The sequence below is a fragment of the Chlorocebus sabaeus genome, chromosome 2 (genome assembly GCF_047675955.1).
Source record: "Chlorocebus sabaeus isolate Y175 chromosome 2, mChlSab1.0.hap1, whole genome shotgun sequence".
NCBI classification, from domain to species: Eukaryota; Metazoa; Chordata; class Mammalia; order Primates; family Cercopithecidae; genus Chlorocebus; species Chlorocebus sabaeus.
Genome location: NC_132905.1, coordinates 15,117,877 through 15,144,254, shown reverse-complemented (window position 1 = coordinate 15,144,254; position 26,378 = coordinate 15,117,877). Strand labels below are relative to the sequence as shown.

General features: G+C 40.6%; 1 protein-coding gene across 1 annotated transcript in view; it reads left to right on the top strand.

Annotated features, from left to right (window-relative positions):
• The window catches only part of CSE1L (chromosome segregation 1 like), a 47,380-nt gene that overhangs the window by 6,492 nt on the left and 14,510 nt on the right, over positions 1-26,378 (top strand). The window contains exons 2-14 of the mRNA XM_008014586.3: positions 5,551-5,646; positions 8,755-8,897; positions 11,708-11,809; positions 11,881-12,026; positions 12,692-12,782; positions 14,001-14,108; positions 15,510-15,602; positions 17,913-18,080; positions 18,195-18,324; positions 19,722-19,787; positions 20,258-20,460; positions 21,563-21,647; positions 23,123-23,184. Of these exons, the coding sequence (XP_008012777.1) occupies positions 5,562-5,646; positions 8,755-8,897; positions 11,708-11,809; positions 11,881-12,026; positions 12,692-12,782; positions 14,001-14,108; positions 15,510-15,602; positions 17,913-18,080; positions 18,195-18,324; positions 19,722-19,787; positions 20,258-20,460; positions 21,563-21,647; positions 23,123-23,184 (1,482 nt within the window). The 5' untranslated portion in view covers positions 5,551-5,561. The remainder of the gene's footprint in view (positions 1-5,550; positions 5,647-8,754; positions 8,898-11,707; positions 11,810-11,880; positions 12,027-12,691; positions 12,783-14,000; positions 14,109-15,509; positions 15,603-17,912; positions 18,081-18,194; positions 18,325-19,721; positions 19,788-20,257; positions 20,461-21,562; positions 21,648-23,122; positions 23,185-26,378) is intronic.

The window sequence follows — 26,378 nt, the reverse complement described above, 5'->3', positions numbered from 1 at the left end:
CTAACAAGCTACCTTGCCTGAATCCCCAAAGGTAGAATAAATTTGCATATGGCAAAGAAAGGCCAATTTTTTTTAACTGAGATACACTGATGTTAATGATTTAACCTGACCACAGCAAACTAACTTTTTTTTTTTTTTTTTTTTTTTGAGACTGAGTTTCTCTCTTGTTGTCCAGGCTGGAGTACAGTGGCGCAGTCCCACCTCACTGCAACCTCTGCCTCCCGGGTTCAAGTGATTCTCCTGTCTCAGCCTCCCGAGTAACTGAGATTACAGGCATGTGCTACCATGCGCGGCTAATTTTTAGTAGAGACAGGGTTTCACCGTGTTGGCCAGGCTGGTCTCAAACTCCTGACCTCAGGTGATCCGCTCCTCTCAGCCTCCGAGAGTGCTGGGATTATAGGTGTGAGCCGCCACACCTGGCCCAAACTTTCATGATTTCATAACCGATCCAACATTTCAACACAGAAAAAAGGAATAGGAAGATACATAGATTAAATCATTGCTTTCCAAAGTGTGTTCTATTGAAAAGGGGTTCTATAGCCAAATAATGGGAGAGACTAGGCAATCCTCCCACCTCAGCCTCCCAAGTAGCTAGGACTACGGGGCCTCACCACCATGTCCGGCTAATTTTTTGTATTTTTAGTAGAGATGAGGTTTTGCCATGTTGCCTGGGCAGGTCTTGAACTCCTGGGCTCAAGCGATCCATCTGCCTCAGCCTTCCACCAATGGAGACTCTGAATTAATCTATGTAAACCAGTAACTTTGCGAGTTTAAAGTGCTTTGTATTGTGAGTCTCCAGAGTGGGGCAGGATATAATGTGTAGTATTTTCCAAACTTGTGACATAAAAAAACCATAAAGGGTGTAGCCTCTCAATAGATTGTATGTGTGGTTTAATGGGACTTGATTTTCACACCTATGGAGTGGTACACCCTGGATTAGAGGGAGTGATTAGGTAGGTGGTGGGCTCTACTCAGTCAGTCGGAACATTAGCTTCCTGTGATAAACACATTTTCTAATTAAGGGGAAGGACTGCAGCATGTAGAATACAGATAATTCTCTTTAGAAGGTTGGGGTTTCTGGCTGTTGGGGAGTGCCCTGCATAAGCACAGCATTAGATATATTTTCTTATTTTCTAGCTTCCTGCTGCTCAGTTGTCCTCTGGCTGCCCTCTTCACATCAGCCTTTCTATTGTGTTGTGAGTGCTTTCACTCTAGGTCAGTCCTCTGTCATTTCCACCTAAGAGGCAGCCTTGGGTAGTAGAAAGAGGGTAGACCTATAGAGTCGGACTGATTTGAATCTGATCTTTATTTATTAACCATGTGTGACTTAGTCAACCTGAGTGCCCTTCTTTGTGTGTAAAATGGTTGTGTGGAATAGATGATACGAAGCCTATGAAAACATCTAGCATCATGTGCCTAGTTCATACATGTGACACCTCCCCCATTCTGCAAACCATTAACAGCCCAAAGGTCCTCTACTCCACTTACTCCACTTTCTTTTTTTTTTTTTTTTTTTTTTTTTTTTTTTGAGACAGAGTCTCGCTCTGTCACCCAGGCTGGAGTGCAGTGGCCGGATCTCAGCTCACTGCAAGCTCTGCCTCCCAGGTTTATGCCATTCTCCTGCCTCAGCCTCCCAAGTAGCTGGGACTACAGGCGCCCGCCACTTCGCCCGGCTGGCTTTTTTGTATTTTTTAGTAGAGACGGGGTTTCACCGTGTTAGCCAGGATGGTCTCGATCTCCTGACCTCGTGATCCACCCATCTCGGCCTCCCAAAGTGCTGGGATTACAGGCTTGAGCCACCACGCCCGGCCCTTACTCCACTTTCATTACATTTTTACCCACTTCAGAAAACCTTCGTGGCTTCCCCATACATTAAATCATGGCACTCTTCAGCCAAGTATGGAGGAACCTATATGATCTGATCTTGATCTCCTAGTCCACTATTCTTTCTTCCCATCTCTGTTACTTTGCTCACACAATTTATTTTGGCAGGTGTGCCCTCGTCCTACTTTGCGTATTCAGATATACATATTTTTCAAGGTTCAGCTCAAGGCTTAGGCTCTGGGAAACTCTTGGATGGCCACATAACCCCGTGACTCCCTTCTTAACCTCCTAACATTTAAGGTGCTGTCTTTGTGATTCATTTGGCACTTCAGAGGACAAATGTTTCAGAATTTGGGATTTTTTTTCGATGCACATAGTGTGGATTACACAACATCCCCAGTGGGGCTTGGGGTAGCACCCTGTAATCAAACATATTGATATTTCTTTAGTGAAACAAATTTTCATACTAAGTGAGATAAATCTATGTTGATAGCCTCAGGCAGTTTAGGCTGGTTTTGCTGCCAAGTGAGTTTGCCACAAACTTTTTTAAAAAAACAAACTTTCAGTTTTTTGATTTTTGGATTTCATCACTCCAGTAAAGGGTGTATAGGCCTGCACTTGGCATTTCAGTTGTGTCTTGTCTTCTGAAGCTCCTTCCGTAATAGGAACAAGAACTTGATTGCATATTGTCATAGACATTTTAAAAAGAAATGGGTCCTGGCATGGTGGCTCATGCCTGTAATCCCAATGCTTTGGGATGCCAAGGCAGGAAAATTGCTTTCGGTCAGGAGTTCAAGACCAGCCTGCACAACATGGTGAAACCCTGTCTCTACAAAAAATACAAAAATTAGCCAGGCATGGTTGATTGTGCCTGTAGTTCCAGCTACGCAAGAGGCTGAGGTGGGAGGTTGTGGCTTGAGCCCTGGAGGTTGAGGCTGTGGTGAGCTATGATTATGGCCCTGCACTCCAGTCTGGGCCACAGAGCAAAACTCTGTCTGAAAAAATAATAAAATTATTTAAATTCCTGACTGAATGTGTAATAGATATAAGTGATTGTAAGATTAGAAAAGTATGAAGAGAATAAAACTCTCCTTATATCCATCACCTAGATGTTATCACTGTTCTGCATTTTGGAGTGTATTTTTGTTTTCTTCTATATGTGAATTTTTTTTGCATAAATCAAATTATGATATCCTTGAACTTTTTCCACTGACCTTTTTTACATTTTAAAAAAATTGTGTGTTTAATTTTTTTCTTCTTCATAGAAGCCTGTGGTTAATTTGGTGCATGATTTCCCTGAAAGGGCTCCACTTTCCCATCTACATGTGGCTGTGTATCTAAAAGCTGCCTAATAGGATCTAAGCATAAGTGGAGTTTTCTAAAATTTTGTTTGTTTGTTTGTTTTTTGTTTTTGAGACAGAGTCTCACTCTTTCCGAGGCTGGAGTGCAGTGGCACAATCTTGGTTCACTGCAGCTGCTGCCTCCAGGTTCAAGCGATTCTCCTGCCTTAGCCACCCAAGTAACTGGGATTACGGGTGCATGCCACCACGCCCGGCTAATTTTGTATTTTTAGTAGAGACAGGGTCCACCATGTTGGCCAGGCTGGTCTCAAACTCCTGACCTCAGGTGATCCACCCCTCTCAGCCTCCCAAAGTGTTGGGACTACAGGTGTGAGCCACTGTGCCCGCCCTAAAATAGCTTTATTGAAGTACAATTTACATACTGTAAGATTTATCCATTTTAAGTGAACTGTTTGGGAAATTTTAGTAAATTTATGAAGGTTATGCATGTGTCACCACAGTCCAATTTTAGAACATTCTGTCACCCTCAAAAAGTTCCCTCAGTTTGCACCTAATTTTATCATCTCACCAACAGGTTGAAGACCGTAAAGCTCCATTGATAAGATTCCCAGGATTTGTGGTCTGTTGGTAATCATGCACATCTGACACTCGTACTTTGTGTATGTGCTGTTTCTGTGGGGTTTTTTTCCATTTTCCTTTTAATTGGGTGGGTTCAGACTCCTTTTTTTTTCCATTTTTAATGACAAAATTGTATATGTTTATGATATGCATGTTTTGAAATACATGTACACTGTAGGAATGGCTAAATCATGCTAATTAACATATATATTACTTCACATGCTTGGGGGGGTGTGTGTATGTGTGTGTGTGTGTGTGTGGTGGAAGCACTTAAAATATACCCAGTACTTTTCAAGTATACATTATTATAGTCACCTTGTTGCACAATAAATCTCTTGAACTATGTATTTCTTAGCCTATGTTTTACTAGTTAAATCGGCGTAGGCCATTTAGTCAGCTTAAAATTTGTGGACTGGGCAAGGTGGCTCACGCCTGGCAGGTCAAGGCAGGAGGATCGCTTGAGTCCAGGAGTTTGAGACCAGCCTGGGCAACATAGTGAGACCGTGTCTCTACAAAAAAATTTTTTTTAATTTGTCATCTGTTAGATGTGAAGTTTTTTGGTCACTTACAAGCATATTCTGTGATTTAGTTTTGTTTAAGCTTTATGAAAACTTCTAGAATCATAATCTTAGCTGTCATCTTCTGAACTCTAGAATTTATCTCCCTAGATGCAAATTCTTAGCACATTGTTTGTAGTATTTGCGATTACATGTTGTACATGAAGGAATTTATTATTTCTTTAATCTCAGAACTTTACGTGGGATATTTATTTACTGTTTAAAATTTTAATTTCTTATTATGGGGCGTATTTTTGTTTGTTTGTTTTTTGGTTTTTGTTTTGAGACAGGGTCTTGCTCCATCACCCAAGCTGGAGTGCAGTGGCACCATCTCAGCTCACTGCAACCTCCGCCCCCAGACTCAAGACATCTTCCCACCTCAGCCTTCCGAGTAGCTGGGACCGAAGGTGCCCACTACCACACCTGGCTAATTTTTTGGGTGGGTTTGTTTGTTTGTTTTGAGACGGAGTTTTGCTCTTACCGCCTAGGCTGCAGTGCAATGGTGCGATCTCAGCTCACTGAAACCTTGCCTCTCGGGTTCAAGCGATTCTCCTGCCTCAGCCCCCCGAGGAGCTGAGATTACAGGCTCCTGCCACCATGTCTGACTAATTTTTGTATTTTTAGTAGAGACGGGATTTTACCGTGTTGGCCAGGCTGGTCTCAAATTCTTGACCTCAGGTGATCTGCCTGCCTCAGCCTCCCAGAGTGCTGGGATTACAGGCATGAACCATCATGCCCAGCTTCAATTTTTCTGTAGTTTTGGTAGAGACGGGTCTCGCCCTGTTGCCCAGGCTGGTCTCTTAACTGCTGAGCTCAAGCAATCCACCTGCCTCAGCCTCCCAAAGTGCTGGAATTTACAGACCTGAGCCACTGTGCCCAGGCTCCTAAGGTCCTCCAGTGATTTTTTTTTTCTTAACCTTTGTAAGCCCTTTCCCATAGCATTGAATCGTATAAACTTCCTGATGACTTCGAGCAGTCCTTCAGCTTTTTTTTCTTATGACTATCTTTTTGAAATTTTGGGATTTTTTTTCATCTCCCTTATCACAGAATTGTCTCACTGTTGTTTTGGGGGAAAAAGACACATCTCATTTGCTGGACTCTTGCCTCAATAAATAAACTCTTTATTGCCCATACAAGAAACAACAGATGGATGACTTTCAGAGGGACCCATAATATAAATGGATTTTTTTTTAATGTAAATCACTTTTTCCTTAAGTGACCAGTTACCCAAACCTCATTTTATATTTTAGATCCTATAGCAATGGAACTCAGCGACGCAAATTTGCAAACACTAACAGAATATTTAAAGAAAACCCTCGATCCTGATCCTGCCATCCGACGTCCAGGTAAAGAAAATACACGTTTTTTGGTTGATTAATTCCTTCAGGAGAGGTGAGAGAAACCTATGTATTATCTGCCTCCTTGTAAATACATTAAAAAAAAAAATTGGTTCTCAGCCATAGTTTATATGGGTTACAGCTGCTATACCATGGTGTGTTTCTTTTTTTGAGTAAAATAGCTTTTATTTGGCATCTTCTGGGATTAAAAAGTACTAATTTAGGGATAAAAAGTACTGACATGTTTAGAATGCTTTGTCTTTGACCTTTTTCAGAATACCCACTTAAAACCTGCCAGCTTTAGAGATAAAATAATTAGGGCATAGAAAGGAGAGTAATTGCCTAAAAAGTGATTAAGTGAATGAAACCAAATAATCAGTTACTGTCTTTTAGTTTTCTGTTGGGTTTGATTTAACTAACATATTTTAAGACCTGGAGCTTTTTTTTTCTTTCTTGAATCTGACCAGATTCCATTAAAAACTTAGAAATAAAATTTTGATCTCAGGTGTTCACAGGACTCAGACGTTAAGTTAAATGAGGGAGATAGGCCAAATAGAGACTGGTAATATCAGGAGAATACATGCCCTGGTTAAGTGGCAAGTGTTTTTTGGAACTAGCTAATTTTGGGGATTCAGACAAGTTTTGCAAGATCAGATTTCCAATTTTGCTTGAAAAATAAGGATATTTATATGAAGTGCCCTCAGTTTTAAATATTAGCAAGTAACTTCAAAAGATTTGGGGGCCGGGCATGATGGTTCATACCTCTAATTCCAGCACTTTAGGAGGCCGAGGTGGGCGGATCACGAGGTCAGGAGATCAAGACCATCCTGGCTAACATGGTGAAACCCCGGTCTCTACTAAAAAATACAAAAACTTAACCAGGCGTGGTGGCGAGCGCCTATAATCCCAGCTACTTGGGAGGCTGAGGCACAAGAATCGCTTGAACCCAGGAGGCGGAGGTTGCAGTGAGCCAATATTGCCCCCACTGCACTCCAGCCTAGGTGGCAGAGTGAGACTTTGTCTCAAAAAAAAAAAAAAAAAAGTGAAATACAGTGCAAACCAAACTACTGGGCCAGATATGTCTTGTGAGCAGTCAGTTATTGATCCTTGATGTGGGCCATATTAAAATGCTCTTAACCTGTTTCTTCAAAACTTACCAATATGCATGCTCATAGAGGATTTTGGAAGGGTTCCATGAGGAAGAGAATGTGTGTTATATATGATGAATAGAATCATGACCATGTTAATGCATCTGTCCTGTTCTGGAAAAGTCTTTGTGGTTTCTGAGATGGCAAATTAGTTTTTCTATTAGTGTGTAAAGAAGTAATGTGTTCCTGGATAAAGGGAAGTTAATGGCTCTAATCTTCTTAGACTTTCAAAGAAAGCCGTTGCCAACACTATTAATTTTTTTTTTTTTTTTTTTTTTTTTGAGACGGTGTCTCACTCTGTCGCCCAGGCTGGAGTGCAGTGGCGCAATCTCGGCTCACTGCAAGCTCCGCCTCCTGGGTTCATACCATTCTCCTGCCTCAGCCTCCCAAGTAGCTGGGACTACAGGCACCCGCCACCACGCCTGCCTAATTTTTTGTATTTTTAGTAGAGATGGGGTTTCACCGTGTTAGCCAGGATGGTCTCCATCTCCTGACCTCATGATCTGCTCGTCTCGGCCTCCCAAAGTGCTGGGATTACAGGCGTGAGCCATTGCGCCCGGCCAGTTATTTTTTTTAAATAGTGTGTGAGGCAAGGGTTCTGTTGCTTTATGAATTCAGGACAGAGTGTAAAAATAATCTGGTGTTTCTGGGAAGTTGGGAACATAGCATTTCTCAGGGATTGAGACTGACTGACAAGACTGACTCAACTAGACTTTTTGAGACTCCTTGAGTGTGCAGAAACATATGCATATGAATATTGTGGTAAGTTGAAAGAAATGAATACAGAAAGGAACAGACTCAAACTCACTTCCTTGGTATTTATCACAATTTAGGAAAGAGACTTGGCAATTTACATGGGCTTTTCCTCAAATCATGTATGTAGTGTGTTGCCCTGTACAAAATGCTGGCTACTATGTGGAAGAAACAAATCGTTCTGTACTCATATAAAACACTAGTATGTCCCCTCCTGAAGAACATTTTTCAGTTTAACAGTCCTCATCCTTCAAAAAAAACAAGATAAACACAAAGCAGGGAGAGTTTGAAAATGTCAGTGAAACTCTTGGGACTCAATCAGAAAGAGGGAAGGTGTTAAATGATACATGAAATTAACTTTTCAAAAAATATTAGAATCTTTGGTGTTGCCTTATGAAGCTAAAGATAGAAAAAAATTAAGAGAAACCCTGTACTGCCATCACACATGATAAACTCAGGAAATTTATCCCAGAATATAATCTGGGTTGAAAAAATATTGGTAAATTTTTTGGATAAATTCATTGCTGGTATTAAGAAATTTTTAGTTTTTTTTTTTTTACTTTGACAAAAAGGCTTAGGGCTGGTAAGGTAGAATAAGGACTGCACTAAAACTTTTTCAGTGGTGAAGCCTAGCTGTGTGATCTTGAACAAGTTGCTTAACCTTAGTGCCTGGATTTTTTAAATGCTACCTACTTTTCTGGGTAATAGTGACGACTAGATGAAATTTTATATTTATATATATAAATATATATATATAATATATACTTACATATATGTGTAAATCACTGGACCCATATGGCTAATAATAATATATTAGGATGAATTGACTCATTTGCTCTTCATCACTAGCCTATAGAAGAAATATTAGCACTAATAGTACTAATAATACTCCTTTCTGGAATAAGACATGGGTATATGAAGTCTTGAAGTCACTTAATCTCTCTGGGAAGCAGCTTCTCTTACAGATGAGATGATCATCCAATTAGGCCACTTTATAGGTTTGTGAGAATCGTGTGAGTTAACGGATGGTAAAGTGATTTGAAAACTGAAGCATTATATAAGTTTAATGTAACATTATATAGAATCCATTTAATAGAAAAGGCCCTGTAGACCCACAAATAACCTAATCTTTTCTCTTTTTTTGATATGTATGTGTTACATATATTAGGTGGAAAGATTTTTATCTTAGTCGTCTAACATGAAAATTCTTTTACAGCTGAGAAATTTCTTGAATCTGTGGAAGGAAATCAGAATTACCCACTGTTGCTTTTAACATTACTGGAAAAGTCCCAGGATAATGTTATCAAAGTATGTGCTTCAGTAACATTCAAAAACTATATTAAAAGGAACTGGAGAATTGTGAGTATTTTGTGAATACATAATTTAATATCCTGTATGTTTATAAGGTTTATATAAGCAGTGTTCTTCAAAGATAAGGCACGTGCTTGTAGTCCCAACTACTCTGGTGGCTGAGGCAGAAGGATCACTTGAGTCCAGGACTTCAAGGCTGCAATGAGCTATAGTTACACCACTGTACTCTAGTCTTTTAGTTATAGAATGAGACCTTGTTTCAAAAAAAGAAAGGATTCAGATATGGATCAAAGATAAAATTAAACAGGACCTTTTTCCAAAGCTTCTGTTATTTCATTTGAATTTATATAAATTTGTCCAGCTTCATACCTCAGGTTGCTAGGGAGTGAGACTTGGTCTTAATCTCCATTTTGTTTGGAATTTACACTTTACTCACCGCCTAGTGACGAGACATTGTGGGAAGACAGTCTGAATAAATGAAGTGATTTCTGATGTTGGAAAATTAAAGCTGAGAAGAAATCAGATACATAGAAAATTTGCAGAATTTAAAATAATTTAGATTTCAAGTTTTTGATAAGGTATTTTGCCCTATGTCTTGTGGGATATGTGTATGTATATATTCTAATTTTGAGATTAAACCTATTTTATAACAGGTTTAATGATTAATAAATTATAAATTAAGAAACAGGCATTTTTTCTCTTAGCTTAGGACAGTGGTTCTCAATTGGGGGCAGTTTTGCTCACCAGGGGACATTTGGCAGTATATTTGGAGACATCATAGCTGGGGGATTGCTACTGGAATCTAGTGGGTAGAGGCCAGAGATGCTGCTGTGCATCCTACAGTGCACAAGATAGCTTCATACAACAAACAATTATCTGAGCCAAAATGTCAGTGATGCTAAGGTTGAGAAGGCCTGGCTCATGATAGAGAAAAAGATGAGGCTTTTTTGTAGTGATAGCAGATGTTACAAAGTATTAGCAGTTGACAGAAATCATCAGTTTATCTAAAAAGTCAACTTTAAACCGCTCAAAAACTTCTTAGAGTCTTACTTTTTCTCTCATTCCATAAAAGAGAGAGTAAATATTGTTTTAAGCCTGTATAATTTCTCAAGTATCACCATGAGTGGTAAAGAAATCTTAGAGGCCAGGCGTGGTGGCCCATGCCTGTGATTTCAGCAGTTTGGGAGGCTGAAGTGGGTGGACTGCTTGAGCTCAGCAATTCAAGACCAGCTTGGGCAATAAAGTGAGACCCCATCTTTACAAAAAATATAAAAATTAGCGAGGCATATGGTGGTGCATGCCTGTAGTCCCAACTATTAGGGAGGCTGAGATGGGGGGATCGCTTGTGCCTGAGAGGCAGAGGTTGCGATGAACTGAGATCATGCCACTGCACTCCAGCTTGGGCAACAAGAGCCACATACTGTCTTTTAAATCTCAGAATGTTTAAAAGTCCATCTCTACTGGTAGACATGCCAGTCCTCTCCCTCTCACTGATTTGTAAAACTAGTGAGACTTCTAGAATCTCTTTGGGTGATATAATCTAGGATGCATTCTAACTAGTAATAGTCAAGAAATTTTCATAGAGGACTGGATATGGTGGCTCACGCCTGTAATCCCAGCACTTTAGGAGGCTGAGATGGGAGGATTGCTTGAGGTCAGGAGTTTGAGACCAGCCTGGACAACAAAGTGAGACCCCCATCTCTACAAAAAATTTAAAATTAGCCGGGTGTGTCATGTGTGGTGTGCATCTATGGTCCTAGCTCCTTGGGAGGCTGAGGTGGGAGGGATTGCCTGAGTCTGGGAGGTGAAGGCTGCAGTGAGCCAAGGTTGCATGCTACACTCCAGCCTGGTTAACAGATGGAAACCCAGTCTCGGGGAAAAAAAAAAAAAAAAATTGGAAAGATTTTTGTTCTAAAGTGAGAGCTAAATTGAAGCTTTTGAGGATGTGTATGGATTAAGTAGCATATATCTATAAAAATTTTAATTATGTGTCCTGATTAGTTTACATATAAAATGAAATTTTTTTTTTTTTTTTTTTTTTGAGACAGAGTCTTGCTATGTTGCCCAGGCTGGAATGCAATGGTATGATCTTGGCTCATTGCAGCCTCTACCTCCCAGGTTCAAATGATTCTCCTGCCTCAGCCTCCTAAGTAGCTAGTGTTACAGGTGCCCACCACCACATCCAGCTAATTCTGTATTTTTAGTAGAGAGGGTTTCACCATGTTGGCCAGGCTGGTCTCAAACTCCTGACCTTGAGTGAGCCATCACACCTGGCCTAAAGTGGGAATTTTTTTGAGACAGAGTCACTCTTGTTGCCCAGGCTGGAGTGCTTGGCACCATCTCGGCTCACTGCAACCTCTGCCTCCCAGGTTCAAGTGATTCTCCCACCTCAGCCTCCCGAGTAACTGGGATTACAGGTGCCTGCCACCATGTCCGGCTAATTTTTGTATGTTTAGTAGAGACATAGTTTCACCATGTTGGCCAAGATGGTCTCAAACTCCTGACCTCAGGTGAGCCACCTGCCTCCGCCTCACAAAGTTTTGGGATTATAGGCATGAGCCACTGCACCCAGCCTAAAATAGAAATTCTTAATTGGCATCTAGGAGTAAGAGAAGTTCACTTATTTGTATGTAAAATATTTGCATTTGGGAGGGAATGTACATTTTTCTGGGGAAAGGGTTCACGCTGTCATCAGATTATTGAAGGAATCTATGACCCATTCATGTAGAGGGAAACTAAAGACCAAACCTTCCTCTCTTTTCTTAGAAAATTAGGAAATAAAGTTATGTTTTACCTAAAATCATAAGGATATGAATATGGATTTTGGGTTACTTCCTCAGTTACTGCTTTGCTTTTAGGTTGAAGATGAACCAAACAAAATTTGTGAAGCCGATCGAGTGGCCATTAAAGCCAACATAGTGCACTTGATGCTTAGCAGCCCAGAGCAAATTCAGAAGCAGGTAACATCACTCTGCTTTTTACATGGGCTCCTCTGTAAAGCTCTCATCTAATTAATCTTTTCCTCTCCCAGTTAAGTGATGCAATTAGCATTATTGGCAGAGAAGATTTTCCACAGAAATGGCCTGACTTGCTGACAGAAATGGTGAATCGCTTTCAGAGTGGAGATTTCCATGTTATTAATGGAGTTCTCCGTACAGCACATTCATTATTTAAAAGGTATTAATGCATAGATTCATGTTTTTAAAATACTTTTTAAAGTTTTATTTGCTTGTGTAAACATTTATGTTTTTGTGACTGTTGTCATTCCTTTGAATGTGATCATCCTGGAATGAGAGCTGAAGTTTCTGTATTGTGTTTGTTACTTCTCAACTAGGATGTTTATTTCATATTGCTCTATTACCTATGAAATACTTAGTCTTAATAAACTGCTTGATTTCTTTAAAAAGAAAACTGGCTGGGCATGGTGGCTCACGCCTGTAATCCCAGCACTTTAGGAGGTCAAAGTGGGTGGATCACCTGAGGTCAGGAGTTCGAGACCAGCCTGGCCAACATGGTAAAACCCTGTCTCTACTAAAAATACAAAAAAAAAAAAAAAAAAGCCAGGCGTGGTAGTATGTGCCTGTCATCCCAGCTACTCGGGAGGCTGAGACAGGAGAATCACTTGAGCCTGGGAGGTGGAGGCTGCAGTGAGCCAAGATCAAACCACTGCACTCCAGCCTGAGCAACAGAGCGAGACTCCATCTCAACAAAAAACAAGAATTCCCTTTGAATTTCAGAAAACCATCTATCCATAGATGTCCAATCAGCATCTATCCTTGAAGACCTAAAGTAAGTACATTAAAAAAACTTGTAAATGCATCTGTTTTACCTTGCTTTTCTAGATACCGTCATGAATTTAAGTCAAACGAGTTATGGACTGAAATTAAACTTGTTCTGGATGCCTTTGCCTTGCCTTTGACTAATCTTTTTAAGGTATGGAATGCATCTTGATATTTTTAAATTAATGTTTTAAATTGTTTGAATGTTTATATACATGTTAAGAGAATGCTTTGAAAGCTTATTTGATAGATAATATTTAGAGCATTTCTTTTGAAAAATTTCAAACCTACACAGAAACAGAGATGCTATCATGAACTCCCATCTATTATGACACAAATTTAATGGTTAGCAACGTTTTATTTTTTCTGTTCCCTTTCTTAGGAATATTGTAAAAGCAAATTCTAAGCATCATATCATTTCACCCAAGTATTTGAGTATGTGTCTCTAAACATATTTTTATTTGACTATGTTTGGAGTTTAATTAATTTATATATTTATACATTATTTTACAGTTTACAGGATACTTTCCTGAATGTGTTCTTGGCGTTTGCGAGAATCCTATAAGATTTAAAGAAATACATAAATACTTTTTTAAAGACAGGGTCTCACTCTCATTTCCCAGGCTGGAGTGCAGTGGGGCATGATTATAGCTCACTGCAGCCTCAACTACCCAAGCTCAGGTGATTCTCCCACCTCAGCATTCCAAGTAGCTGGGACTACAGGTGCACACCACCACTCCTAGCTGCTTTTTCTCTTTTTTTTTTTTTTTTTTTTTTTTGAGCTGGAGTTTCGCTCTTGCTCACTGCAACCTCCGCCTCCCAGGTTCAAGCAATTCACCGAGTACGCTGGGATTAGAGCCTGAGCCACTGCGCTTGGTCAGTAAAACCTGTTAATTGCATTTAGAATGATAAAGACTCACAATCTCTTAAGTGACTGTATATTATTTAAAAGCCAAGGCCATGCATGGTGGCTCACGCATGTAATTCCAGCACTTTGAGAGGCTGAGGCGGGCGGATCATGAGGTCAGGAGATCGAGACCACCCTGGCTAACATGGTAAAACCCCGTCTCTACTAAAAATACAAAAAAATTGCCGGCCATGGTGGCAGTCACCTGTCTGTAGTCCCAGCTATTTGGGAGGCTGAGGCAGGAGGATGGCATGAACCCAGGAGGCGGAGCTTGCAGTGAGCCGAGATTGTGCCAGTGCGCTCCATCCTGGGTGCAGAGCGAGACTCCGTCTCAAAAAAATAAATAAAAGCCAAATTTTGGAGAAGAAATATGAATAGTCTCAGCTTAGTGCAAGGCTATTTCACTAAGATCAGCATGCTGGGTTTACGATGCACTAAAACGGTGTTGCTACATTCCTTTCCAAGGCCACTATTGAACTTTGCAGTACCCATGCAAATGATGCCTCTGCCCTGAGGATTCTGTTTTCTTCCCTGATCCTGATCTCAAAATTGTTCTATAGTTTAAACTTTCAGGTAAGTTAATTTGATTTCTTGCTTTTGGTTCTTACTCTTCGATGTTAGAGAGTTTTCTTTCTATTTGATAAGACTTTTTTGCCAGCATTGATTTTTCTAAAAGACAAGGTTTTTTCTGACTCCCCCTATTTATCTATAGTCTTCTGTTTTACAGTATAGTTCCTACAGATGCTAATGAGATGTTTCATGGAAAAAAGCAGTATTCTCTTGTATCTGGTAGGTTAGCAAAACCCCCCATCCTAACTCATTCTTGGAGAGTCACCCTGTACGCTGTTTTACTGACGGCATTAAGAAGCTAGATTTCTGAGGCCTTCCTCTTTCGTTCATTTATATGGGTATTAACATTTGGGGAATCATGTTTTGGTTAGGGGTTGCTGTCTAGCTTATACAAAAGGACTTGTATTGGAAGCCATATGAGGGAGAAAAAGGTTTGAAGTACCAGACTTTGAAAGGGGTAAGAACTAGTAGTATTTCAGAGGAAACATAGCCACAGGGTTATAGCAGGGAATGCCTAGTTACCCTGTTGCTACTGAGATAGTGGCCTCCAATCATTTTTTTCTGTTCTTAGCCATTAATTCAAGATTCAGGACCAAGAAAGGGGTGTTAATTGGTACAGATTGTTGCTATACTGCGATGCAAGGAGGACCTAGCCCATTCATTGTTTGTAGCCAGTACCTGGACTTATCTTCACAACATGAATAAACTCATAGTGGTAGGGAGAACATTCCCCAAAAGGAAATTGGGTTGTTTTAGCTAGAATAGGAGATGAACAGCCCAAAAGGACAATGTTCCACATCAGTGTTCAGCTGGATAGCAGTTTGAGAAGTTCTTACTTAAATGAGTACTACTGTTTTTTCTTGCACCTTTTGAATTCTGAGAAGTCAGGTTTAATGAAGCTCTTGATAACTTGTCTGGCAGGGAGACCAAGGAAAGAGGCATAATCTGCCCTCAGGGGACTTGTACCCTCATTAAGAAGGCAGTACTATGCCACAAGAAATCAATAACTATAAGATAATTAGTTTGTCTGCCTTGGTGGTCATCTTACAATAAATGTAGTTCAGAAAAGAAAGGGGATGTATTAGTATGCACTGAGCTTGAGCTTTGTAAGGAAAGTCTTCATATAGTCTTAGCTGAACCTTGAAGGAAGATTTAGATTAGGACAAGAACTAGAGGTGGCATCATTTATAGCATACAAACAGAGGCAGAAGTCAGAATGCTTTATGCAGCTGCCAGATGTAGCTGGAGCAGAGAATTCTTGTCAGAATAGGTAATGCTCAGGCTGTGAAGCCTGTGTATAAAATGTTTTGTCCACATGGTGTTTGTCCACATGGTGAAGGAACTTATAAAAGTAGTGTTCTTAATATTTTAATCAAAAGTTTCAAGTCAGTGTTTATTCTGTAGGATCTCCCTGAATTTTTTGAAGATAATATGGAAACTTGGATGAATAATTTTCATACTCTCTTAACATTGGATAATAAGCTTTTACAAACTGATGTAAGTATTTAAAATGTTGCCTGAGTGGTCTTTTTCTTTCATTAAGAGTTATTTGGCTACAATCTAGAAACCTATTTACTCTTGCTTTGTTAAAAGATAAAATTTCAATACTATAGCCGGGAGCGGTGGCTCAAGCCTGTAATCCCAGCACTTTGGGAGGCCGAGACGGGCGGATCACGAGGTCAGGAGATCGAGACCATCCTGGCTAACACGGTGAAACCCCGTCTCTACTAAAAAAAAGTGCAAAAAACTAGCCGGGCGAGGTGGCGGGCGCCTGTAGTCCCAGCTACCTACTTGGGAGGCTGAGGCAGGAGTATGGCGTAAACCCGGGAGGCGGAGCTTGCAGTGAGCTGAGATCCGGCCACTGCACCCCAGCCTGGGCGACAGAGCGAGACTCCGTCTCAAAAAAAAAAAAAAAAAAAATTTCAATACTATAATAATTGATTCTATTTTGATGTTACATGTTTGGTATGTGCAGTATACAGAATTACTCTTACCATGGGCCTGGCTTAAGCCATAGTATACAGGTAAGGCTGTTTCATTACATTATTGAAAGTGAGGCTTTGAAGTAGTCACATTGTGGATATTTCATGAAATAAAATTATTTTTCATTGAAGATACTAAGAAAACTTAAAACTCTATAATGGTAGCCCGTTTTTAAAAATCGTCTGACCAGGCATGGTGGTTCACACCTGTAATCCCAGCACTTTGGGAGGCCAATGTGGGAGGATCCCTTGAGCCCGGAAGTTCAAGACCAGCCTGGGCAACGTAAGGAGACCCCATTGCTACAAAAAATAAAAATAAAATTAGCCAGACATGTTGGCTCATGCTAATGGTCACAGCTACTCAGGAGGCTTAGTTGTGAGGATCCTTTGACCTTGAGCCCAGTAGGGCAAGGCTGCCAAGAGCTTTGACCATGCCACTACACTCCAGCCTGGGAGACACAGGGAGACCTCGTCTCAAAAAAAGAAAAAATTTTCCACAGCTCGAGAAAGAGAGAAAATGGTAAAAGGTCATAATTTGTAAAGATTTCTGATACAGGTTTTATACTGTGTACTTTTAAACATACAACACTTATTCTGTGCTACTCATTTGTTAATATATTTATGACCTTTCCGAAGAGACAAAAGACAAAATATTAAGAATACTTCAATACCAAATAAACTAAAAATTAAAATTGGTGATTCAAATCAGGTTTGATTTCTTTCTGGGGTACAGAAAGAAATCATTACTATAGTTGTACAACAGATTTTGTCTGACTATATTAATAGGAACTTTAAAAGATGTAGCTCTCATGAAATAATTATTTCAGTCCATTGGGGGAAAAACTTCAGAAAACAAAACTTTTCTTCACACAAAAGTCTCAAGGAAATTTTTTGGATAGAATTCTTACAAGGACCTTTTTGCCCAGTTAACTATGTGCTACCTTGTGTTGTTTTACATCCCTATTTATGCCTTGAGTAATCAGTGTGAGGGAGTTTTGGTTTTGGCTTTGGTTTTTGGTCTCCCTCTGATGTCTTCCCCTGTCTCACTCTGTCACCAAGACTGGAGTGCAGTGGCGTGATCATGGCTTACTGCAGCTTCAACCACCCTGGGCTCAAGTGATCCTCCCACTTCAACCTCCCAACTAGCTGGGACTATGGGTATGCGATACCATGCCCAGATGATTTTTTTTTTATTTTGGGGGCTTGCTGTATTGCCCAGGCAAGACTCAAACTTCTGGGCTTGGCCGGGCGCAGTGGCCCATGCCTGTAATCCCAGCACTTTGGGAGGCCGAGGCCATCCTGGCTATCCTGGCTAACACAGTGAAACCCCATCTCTACTAAAAAAAATAAAAATAAAAAAATTACCCGGGCGTGATGGCAGGCATCTGTAGTCCCAGCTACTCGGGAGGCTGAGGCAGGAGAATGGTGTGAACCCAGGAGGCAGAGCTTGCAGTGAGCTGAGATCGCGCCACTGCACTCCAGCCTTGGCGACAGAGCAAGACTCCGTCTCAAAAAAAAAAAAAAAACACTCCTGGCCTCACGCCATCCTCCCGCCTCAGCTTCCCAGAGGGCCGGGATTACCAGCGTGAACCACTACACTAGGCCAGAATATACTGTTTGAATCTAATACGGAAATATTTTGTAATTCAGCAACTTATTTGAAAGACTTGGTGAAAAGATGGATGGTGACATAGCTGTAGTTTACAATAACTGATTTGATTTGGATTTAATTGATAATGAGTCTAGTTCAGGAATTTCAGTTACTCCTCTTACTTATGTTAGCATTAGAATTGTATGTTGGAGTTTTTGTTTTCTTTTATGTGAGGATGAAGAGGAAGCCGGCTTATTGGAGCTCTTAAAATCCCAGATTTGTGATAATGCTGCACTCTATGCACAAAAGTACGATGAAGAATTCCAGCGATACCTGCCTCGTTTTGTTACAGCCATCTGGAATTTACTAGTTACAACGGGTCAAGAGGTTAAATATGATTTGGTAAGATGACTGTGGAGAAAAATAATTAAAAGACATTCTCTCCCTATCTTCCCCAAGAAATAAGCTGTTGAGTTTTGCTTTTAAAAATATTGTTGTTTTTGTGTTTTGTTCCAGTTGGTAAGTAATGCAATTCAATTTCTGGCTTCAGTTTGTGAGAGACCTCATTATAAGAATCTATTTGAAGACCAGAACACGCTGACGAGTATCTGTGAAAAGGTTATTGTGCCTAACATGGAATTTAGAGGTAATTATGGCAAAAGTATATTAGTATAAATTTCCTAAGTCTTTGTTATTTGTAATATATTCAGTCTAATTCATTTATTACTGAATAAAACTTGTATATCATTTATTTCTTATTTTCTAAACCAAGACAGAAGATGTAGTATATCTGTAATGAGTTTTCTTGTGCCATGTGAAGGTTTTCTCCTGGAAATATTAAATAAGACTTCAAAAATTCCTTTACATTAAGACGATAAGCTACCTGGAATCTCTGTTTAGCGAAAGAATTTGATTTTGTTTCATTTATTGTTTCACTGAATTTTTAGCTGGCTTTGTGTATTTATTTATTTGAGACAGGGGTCTCACTCTGTCACCCAGGCTGGAGTGCTGCGTATGGTGCTGGGATTACAGGCATGAGCCACCATGCCTGGCCAGGATTGTGTTTTATATCAAAATAGTTATTAGATCAGTGGTTCTCAAAATATGTCTAGAACAAAATAAGGAAATTAAGGACAATATAGCATAAGATTTTATTTCCTGTTGTGTTTTCATAAAAATATGTTTAAAGGATAAATCTTCTGGCTGGGTGTGGTGGCCCATACCTTTAATCCCAGCACTTTGGGAGGCTGAGGTGGGAGGAACACTTGAGCCCAGGCCAAAATAGCAAAACCTTATCTCTACCAGAAATAAATTAGTTGGGTATAGTGGCATGTGCCTGTGGTCCCAGGTACTCAAGCGACTTAGGTGGGAGTTTTGCTTGAGCCCAGGAGGTGGAGGCTGCAGTGAGACATGATCACACAACTGCACTCCAGTCTGGGTGACAGAGTGAGACCCTGTCTCCAAAGTGTGTGTGTGTGTGGATAGATTTTTTTTTTTTTTTAATTTATATGATAAAAATAGAGATGAGATCTCGCTGTGTTGACCAGGCTGGTCTCAAACTCCTGGCCTCAAGTGATCTTCCCATTTCAGCCTCCAAAAGTGCTGGGTTACATGCACGAGCCACCATGCCAGCCAGATCTGACATTGTCCACTCTACTTATTTGTTGTTGAAATGACTTTAATGAAATAATAGTGATTAAAATTAGGTTGTTGGTTTTTAAATCTTATTTGGTGAAATTTAAAGCTGGCATTCTGATGTTGATCCCAAACATTTTTGACAGTTGCAGGTGTAATCCAATTCTGGGGAAATTGTCACATTAGAACAAGTGAGCCTGTCTCACAGTTGTGTGAATTACCTAATACCTCACCTTTCAGGGTAGCATTTGCTGCTCTAGATAATGATTAAGAGTATGTGAAGTAGTCATCTGATGGGAAAGAATTCTTTGCTGTAGAACAAGGCAGTTCTACATACTCTTCTGCATTCTCAGCTGTAAAGTACAGTGACGTCTTTTGGAGTGTTATCTGAAATCTCTCTCTCTGTAGCTGCTGATGAAGAAGCATTTGAAGATAATTCTGAGGAGTACATAAGGAGAGATTTGGAAGGATCTGGTGTGTATCTTGGTTTTTTAGTTACTAGTCTTTTAGCAAGCCAGTTTTAAGGTGGTTCTCTTTCTAGTAAATGGGAGAAGTGGGATTGAGCATGCATAAGTGTTTTTTCAGCTGGCTTTCGTTGAGAACTGTTGTCCTTCTTCAGCTTGTCTTAGAAAGCTCTTATATGTGACCTGCATGAAAGTATCAAAAGTTGAATCATTTGTCTATTCTTACATAGTTAGTATTTATCAAAATTCTGTGATTCTGTGACCTCTTTAGTTTCATTTTGATTTTGTATTTCTTGGGGGATTTTTTTTTCATTGTTTGTGTTGCTGATAGCTATTGGGTGGCCGTTTGTGTTTTGTTCTTTTTTTTTCTTTCTACAATCATAGCCAAATTATTCCAGGCAATTTGTTTTCTTATAAATTGGGTCAGTTTGTTGTTTGTTGTTTTTTTTTCCCATAATATATTTTCTTTTCATTTCATAGATATTGATACTAGACGGAGGGCTGCTTGTGATCTGGTACGAGGATTATGCAAGTTTTTTGAGGGACCCGTGACAGGAATCTTCTCTGGTTATGTTAATTCCATGCTGCAGGAATATGCAAAAAATCCATCTGTCAACTGGAAACACAAAGATGCAGCCATCTACCTAGTGACATCTTTGGCATCAAAAGCCCAAACACAGAAGGTGAATATTTTTAATGTGGTTTTGTTTCTAAAACAGACATCAGTGACACCCACACAAGTCAAAAAGAAATAACGTCTCTGATAATAGAGCCTACTCTGCCAGATAACCTATTAATTCTGATTTAAGATTTATATAATCTCTGAAGATGGCTTTATGTTGATGTATTGAGCACTTAAGTTTCTTATAGACCAGAAAATTGATTATGCCCCACTTGTTACCTTAGCTGAAATCCGCTGTATAAAATATGCTTAACTTAGCTGTTCTTTAATTTTGGAAAGTTTATTGTCTATTAGTATAGTCTTATTTTACTTTTTTACTTTTTTGAGACAGAGTCTCGCTTTGTCACCAAGCTGGAGTGCAATGGCGTGATCTCAGCTCACTGCAACCTCCACCTCCCGAGTTCAAGTGACTCTCCTGCCTCAGCCTCCCAAGTAACTGGGATTATAAGTGTGCACCACCACACCTGGCTAATTTTTGTATTTTTAGTAGAGACAGGATTTTACCATATTGGCCAGGGTAGTCTCCAATTCCTGACTTCACGTGATCCTTACACCTCCGCCTCCCAGAGTGCTGGGATACAGGTGTGAGCCACCATGTCTGGACAGTATAGTCTTATTTTATATTTTATACATAAGCAATTTGTGTTTTGAAGTGTTATTTTTCTTTTCTTTTTTTTTTTTTTATTTGAGACATCATCCAGGCTGGAATGCATTGGCAAGATCTCAGCTTGCTGCAACCTCTGCCTCCCGGGTTCAAGCAATTCTTGTGCCTCAGCCTCCCGAGTAGCTAGAATTACAGGTGCATGTAACCACACTGGCTAATTTTTTGTATTTTTAGTAGAGACGGGGTTTTGCCGTGTTGGCCAGGCTGGTCTTGAACTCCTGACTTCAAGTGATCCACCCGCCTCAGCCTCCCAAAGTGTTGAGATTACAGCCGTGAGCTCCTCTACACAGCCAGTACAGTCTCATTTTATACATAAGCAGTTTGTGTTTTGAAGTGTTCATCTCCATTTTTAATGTGGTTTTCTAAACTTGCCTAAATTTCTAATGTAGATATATACAGGTATTTTGTTATTTTACCATGTTATGAATTTGCTTTTCAGCATGGAATTACACAAGCAAATGAACTTGTAAACCTAACTGAGTTCTTTGTGAATCACATCCTCCCTGATTTAAAATCAGCTAATGGTGAGTTGTGAAATTCTTGCTTTTTTTACAGCTTACCACACTGTATCTGCAATTAAAAACATGGCTTCCTATCCTTGTTCCCATTCATTCTTTTTTTCTTTTCTTTTGAGATGGTGTCTCACTCTTACCCATGCTGGAGTGCGGTGGCGTGGTCTCCACTCACTGCAACCCCTGCCTCCTGCGTTCAAATTATTCTCCTGCCTCAGCTTCCCAAGCAGCTGGGACTACAGGCACATACTGGTATGCCCGGCTAATTTTTATATTTTTTGTAGAGACGGGGTTTCCCCTTGTTGGCCAGGCTGGTCTCGAACTCCTAACCTCAGGTGATCCACCTGCGTTGGCCTCCCAAAGTGCTGGGATTGCAGGCATGAGCCTCCATGCCCTGCCTGTTATTTCTTTTATTAATAAAATCTCAAATGGTTTCCCCAGGTCTTGTCCATGTGAAATTAATTATTGATAAAATATTGCTTGATTAGGAAGAAAATAGGAATAAGTACAACTAAACTGTAACTCAGTTTTGCTACCTAGTGTATAAATATACATTGGCTTCCTCTTCTTCTTTATTTGAAAAATGAATTCTTAAAAATTGGAGTACAGTTCAAAGAACTAGAAAATTGATAAATATTAAGGATATCTTTTGGCTGGGCGCAGTGGCTCACCCTTGTAATCCCAGCACTTTGGGAGGCCAAGGTGGGTGGATCATGAGGTCAAGAGATCGAGACCAACCTGGCCAAAATGGTGAAACCCCGTCTCTACTAAAAATAAAAAAACTAGCCGGACGTGGTGGCACATGCCTGTAAGCCCAGCTACTCCGGAGGCTGAGGCAGGAGAATTGCTTGAATCCAGGAGGCAGGGGTTGCAGTGAGCCGGGATCGTGCCACTGCACTGTAGCCTGGGAGACAGAGCGAGACTCTGTCTCCAAAAAAAAAAAAAATTTAAGGATAGTTTCTGATGTTTATGAATGTATTCCTCTAGATTCAGATATATTCTTTAAAAAAAAAAAAAAAATTTTAATGTGGGAAATTTATATACACCCAAAGGTGAAGAGAATATTGTAATATGCTCCCATGTGACTATCATCTAGCTTCAAGAATTATTAACATTTAGTGATCTATTCCTTTCATTTATTTCCCTACCACTGGAATAATGTAAAGCAAATTCCAGCTAGAGAGACATGTTTCTAATTCAGAATAGCTTCACTTCTGGGAATGTAGGTAGACATGCTCACCGATGCATGGTCCAGCTCATTTTTACTCAATTATATAATATGTGTTCCTTTGTCATGAAACAGGCATGAGGAAAAATAAAATTATTTATAATCCTACCAAAATTAATGGCTATATAGTAAATCATTATATAATTAACTGTGCTTTAATTACTTGACATTTTATCATTTTTTTGTAACTCTGATGATATCACTAATTTGGAAGTAATGATCCTTACCACTTAACTATGGCTTTCTGTTTTTTTAATAGTGAATGAATTTCCTGTCCTTAAAGCTGATGGTATCAAATATATTATGATTTTTAGAAATCAAGTAAGTAGCTTTTTATTTGTTACATGCTGCTTAATCTCTTTAAGAGTTTTATTATGTACCTTCTTGTCTACTGTGCAGTCATTTTATATCCACGTCTAACAAAATTAACAGTGATTTCTTTATAACTTAGAATTTCAGACCATGCTTAATTTTCCTCAGATGTCTTTTTGCAATTACAGTAATAGAATTGGGATCTAGATACTGTCCACACATTGCTTACAGTTGATTGTGTCTTAAGTCTCTTAATTTACAACAGAGAGGTGCTTCTTTCCCGCTTTTTGTTTGAGATGGAGTCTCATTCTGTCACCCAGGCTGGAGTGCAGTGGCTCCATCTTGGCTCACTGCAACCTCTGCCTCCTGAGTTCATGTGATTCTCCTGTCTCAGCTTCCCGAATAGCTGGGATTACAGACACCTGCCACCACACCTCGCTAATCTTTTGTATTTTTAGTAGAGACAGGGTTTCCCCATGTTGGCCAGGCTGGTCTCAAACTCTTGACCTCAGGCGATCTGCCCACCTCGGCCTCCCAAAGTGCTGGAATTACAGGCATGAGCCACTGCACCCAACTAACTGCCTGCCTGCCTGCCTGCCTGCCTGCCTTCCTTCCTCCCCTTCCTCCCCTCCCTCCCCTCCCTCCCTTCCCTTTCCCTTTCCCTTTCCCTTTCCCTTTCCCTTTCCCTTTCCCTTTCCCTCTTTCTTTCTTTCTTTCTTTCTTTCTTTTTCTTTCTTTCTTTCTCTTTCTTTCTTTCTCTCTCTTTCTGTCTGTCTGTCTGTCTGTCTCTCTTTCTTTCTTGTCTTTCTTGAGACGCATCTCACTCTGTCACCCAAGCTGGAATGCAGTGGTGTGATCTCGACTCACTGTAACCTCTGCCTTCCGGGTTCAAGCAATTCTGCCTCAGCCTCCCTAGTAGCTGGGATTACAGGCATCTGTCACCACGCCTGGCTAATTTTTTGTATTTTTAGTAGAGATGGGGTTTCCCCATGTTGGCCAGGCTGGTTTCAAACTCCTGACCTCAGGTGATCCACCAGCCTTGGCCTCCCAAAGTGCTAGGATTACAGCCGTGAGCCACTGCACCTGGCCTCTACTCTCTTATGCTTGTTGTTGGAGAAAACACTCATTTATCTTAGAGAGTTTCTCACATTTTACTTTTGGCTGATTGCATCCTAATGGTATACAGTCATCCCTCAGTATGCAAGGGGTATTGGTTCCAGGACCCCTGAATATCCCAAAGTTCATGCATAGTTAGGTCCCACATTTGGCCCTGCAGAATCCTCATACATGAAAAGCCAGTCTCCCATATACAGATTTTGCATCCCAGGAATACCGTGTTTTCTATTTGCATTTGGTCTAAAACAAATCCAGCCAGGCACGGCGGCTTGTGCCCGTAGTCCCAGCACTTTGAGAGGCTGAGGCAGACAGATCATTTGAGGTCAGGAGTTTGAGACCACTTTGGCCAACGTGACAAAACCCCATCTCTACTAAAAATACAAAAATTAGCCGTGTGTGGTGGCACACGCCTGCAGTCCTAGCTACTCGGGAGGCTGAGGCATAAGAATCACTTGAACCCAGGAGGGGGAGGTTGCAGTGAGCCAAGATCGTGCCATTGCACTCCAGCCTGGACAACAGAGCAAGAGTCAAACCTGTGTTGTTCGAGGGTCTCCTGTAGTTTATGTTGTCCCTCTAGTCCCTATATTTTCTATATCGGTAAATATGGGGACTTGATTAGACTTAGATTCCTTGGTCGGGGATGACACAAGAAAGCATCATAGGTATACTTTCTGTTTCATTTTATCAGGATATACACAATATCTGGTTGTCTTTTTTTTTTTTTTTTTTTTTTTTTTTCATTTTGGCTCACTGCAAGCTCCACCTCTTGGGTTCACGCCATTCTCCTGCCTCAGCCTCTCAAGTAGCTGGGACTACAGGCGTCCGGCAACACACCTGGCCCTTGGTTATCCATTTCTAATGATGTTAAGAGTGATCAGTGGATTCAGATGAAGGAGAACGTTACATTGTCAACACTTTTTAAGTAGCATTTTAAAAATTGAGATATACTTTACATAATAGAAGTTTTGCCATTTTATTTATTTTTGTTTTATTCTAATTTTTTTTTTTTTTTTTTTTTGGAGACAGAGTTTCCCTCTCGTTGCCCAGGCTGGAGTGCAATGGCACGATCTCGGCTCACTGCAACATCCGCCTCCTGGGTTCAAGCGATTCTCTTGCCTCAGCCTCCGAATAGCTGGGATTACAGGCATCCGCCACCACGCCTGGCTAATTTTGTATTTTTAGTAGAGACGGGGTTTCTCCGTGTTGGTCAGGCTGGTCTCAAACTCCCGATCTCAAGCAATTCGCCTGCCTCAGCCCCCCAAAGTGCTAGGATTACAGGCGTTAGCCACCGTGCCCGGCTTTATTCATTTATTTTTGAGACAAGGTCTCACTGTCGCCCAGTCTAGAGTGCACTACTACGATCATAGCTCACTGCAGCCTTGAACTTGTAGGTTCAAGCGACCTTTTTGCCTAAGCCTCCCTGAGTAGCCAAGACTATAGGTGTGTGCCACACTACCTGGCTAATTTTTTATATTTTTTACTTAGTTTATTCTTTCCTTCTTTTCTTTTCTCTTTATTTTTCTTTCTTCTGTTTTTTGTTTTTTGTTTTTGTTTTTGTTTTTGTTTTTTTGAGAGGTAGTCTTGCTCTGTTGCCCAGGCTGGAGTGCAGTGGTATGATCTCGGCTCACTGCAGCCTCCGCCTGTCAGTTCACGTAATTCTTCTGCCTCAGCCTCCTGAGTAGCTGGGATTACAGGTTCCTGCCACCATGCCCAGCTAATTTTTGTATTGTTAGAAAAGACGGGGTTTCACCATGTTGGCCAGGCTGTACTCAAACTCCTGACCTCAGGCTGTACTCAAACTCCTGACCTCAGGCTGTACTCAAACTCCTGACCTCAGGCTGTACTCAAACTCCTGACCGCCTCAGCCTCCGGAAGTGCTGGGATTATAGGCGTGAGCTACCCACGCCCGGCCCATTTCTTTATTTTTTGAAACACGGTCTCGTTCTGTCACCCAGGCTGGAGTGCAGTGACATGACCACAGCTCACTGCAGCGTTGAACTTCTGGGCTCAAGCAGTCCTTCCACTTCAGCCTCCCGAGTAACTGGAACCCAGGCATGTGCCACCACGCCCAGCTATATGGCATTACT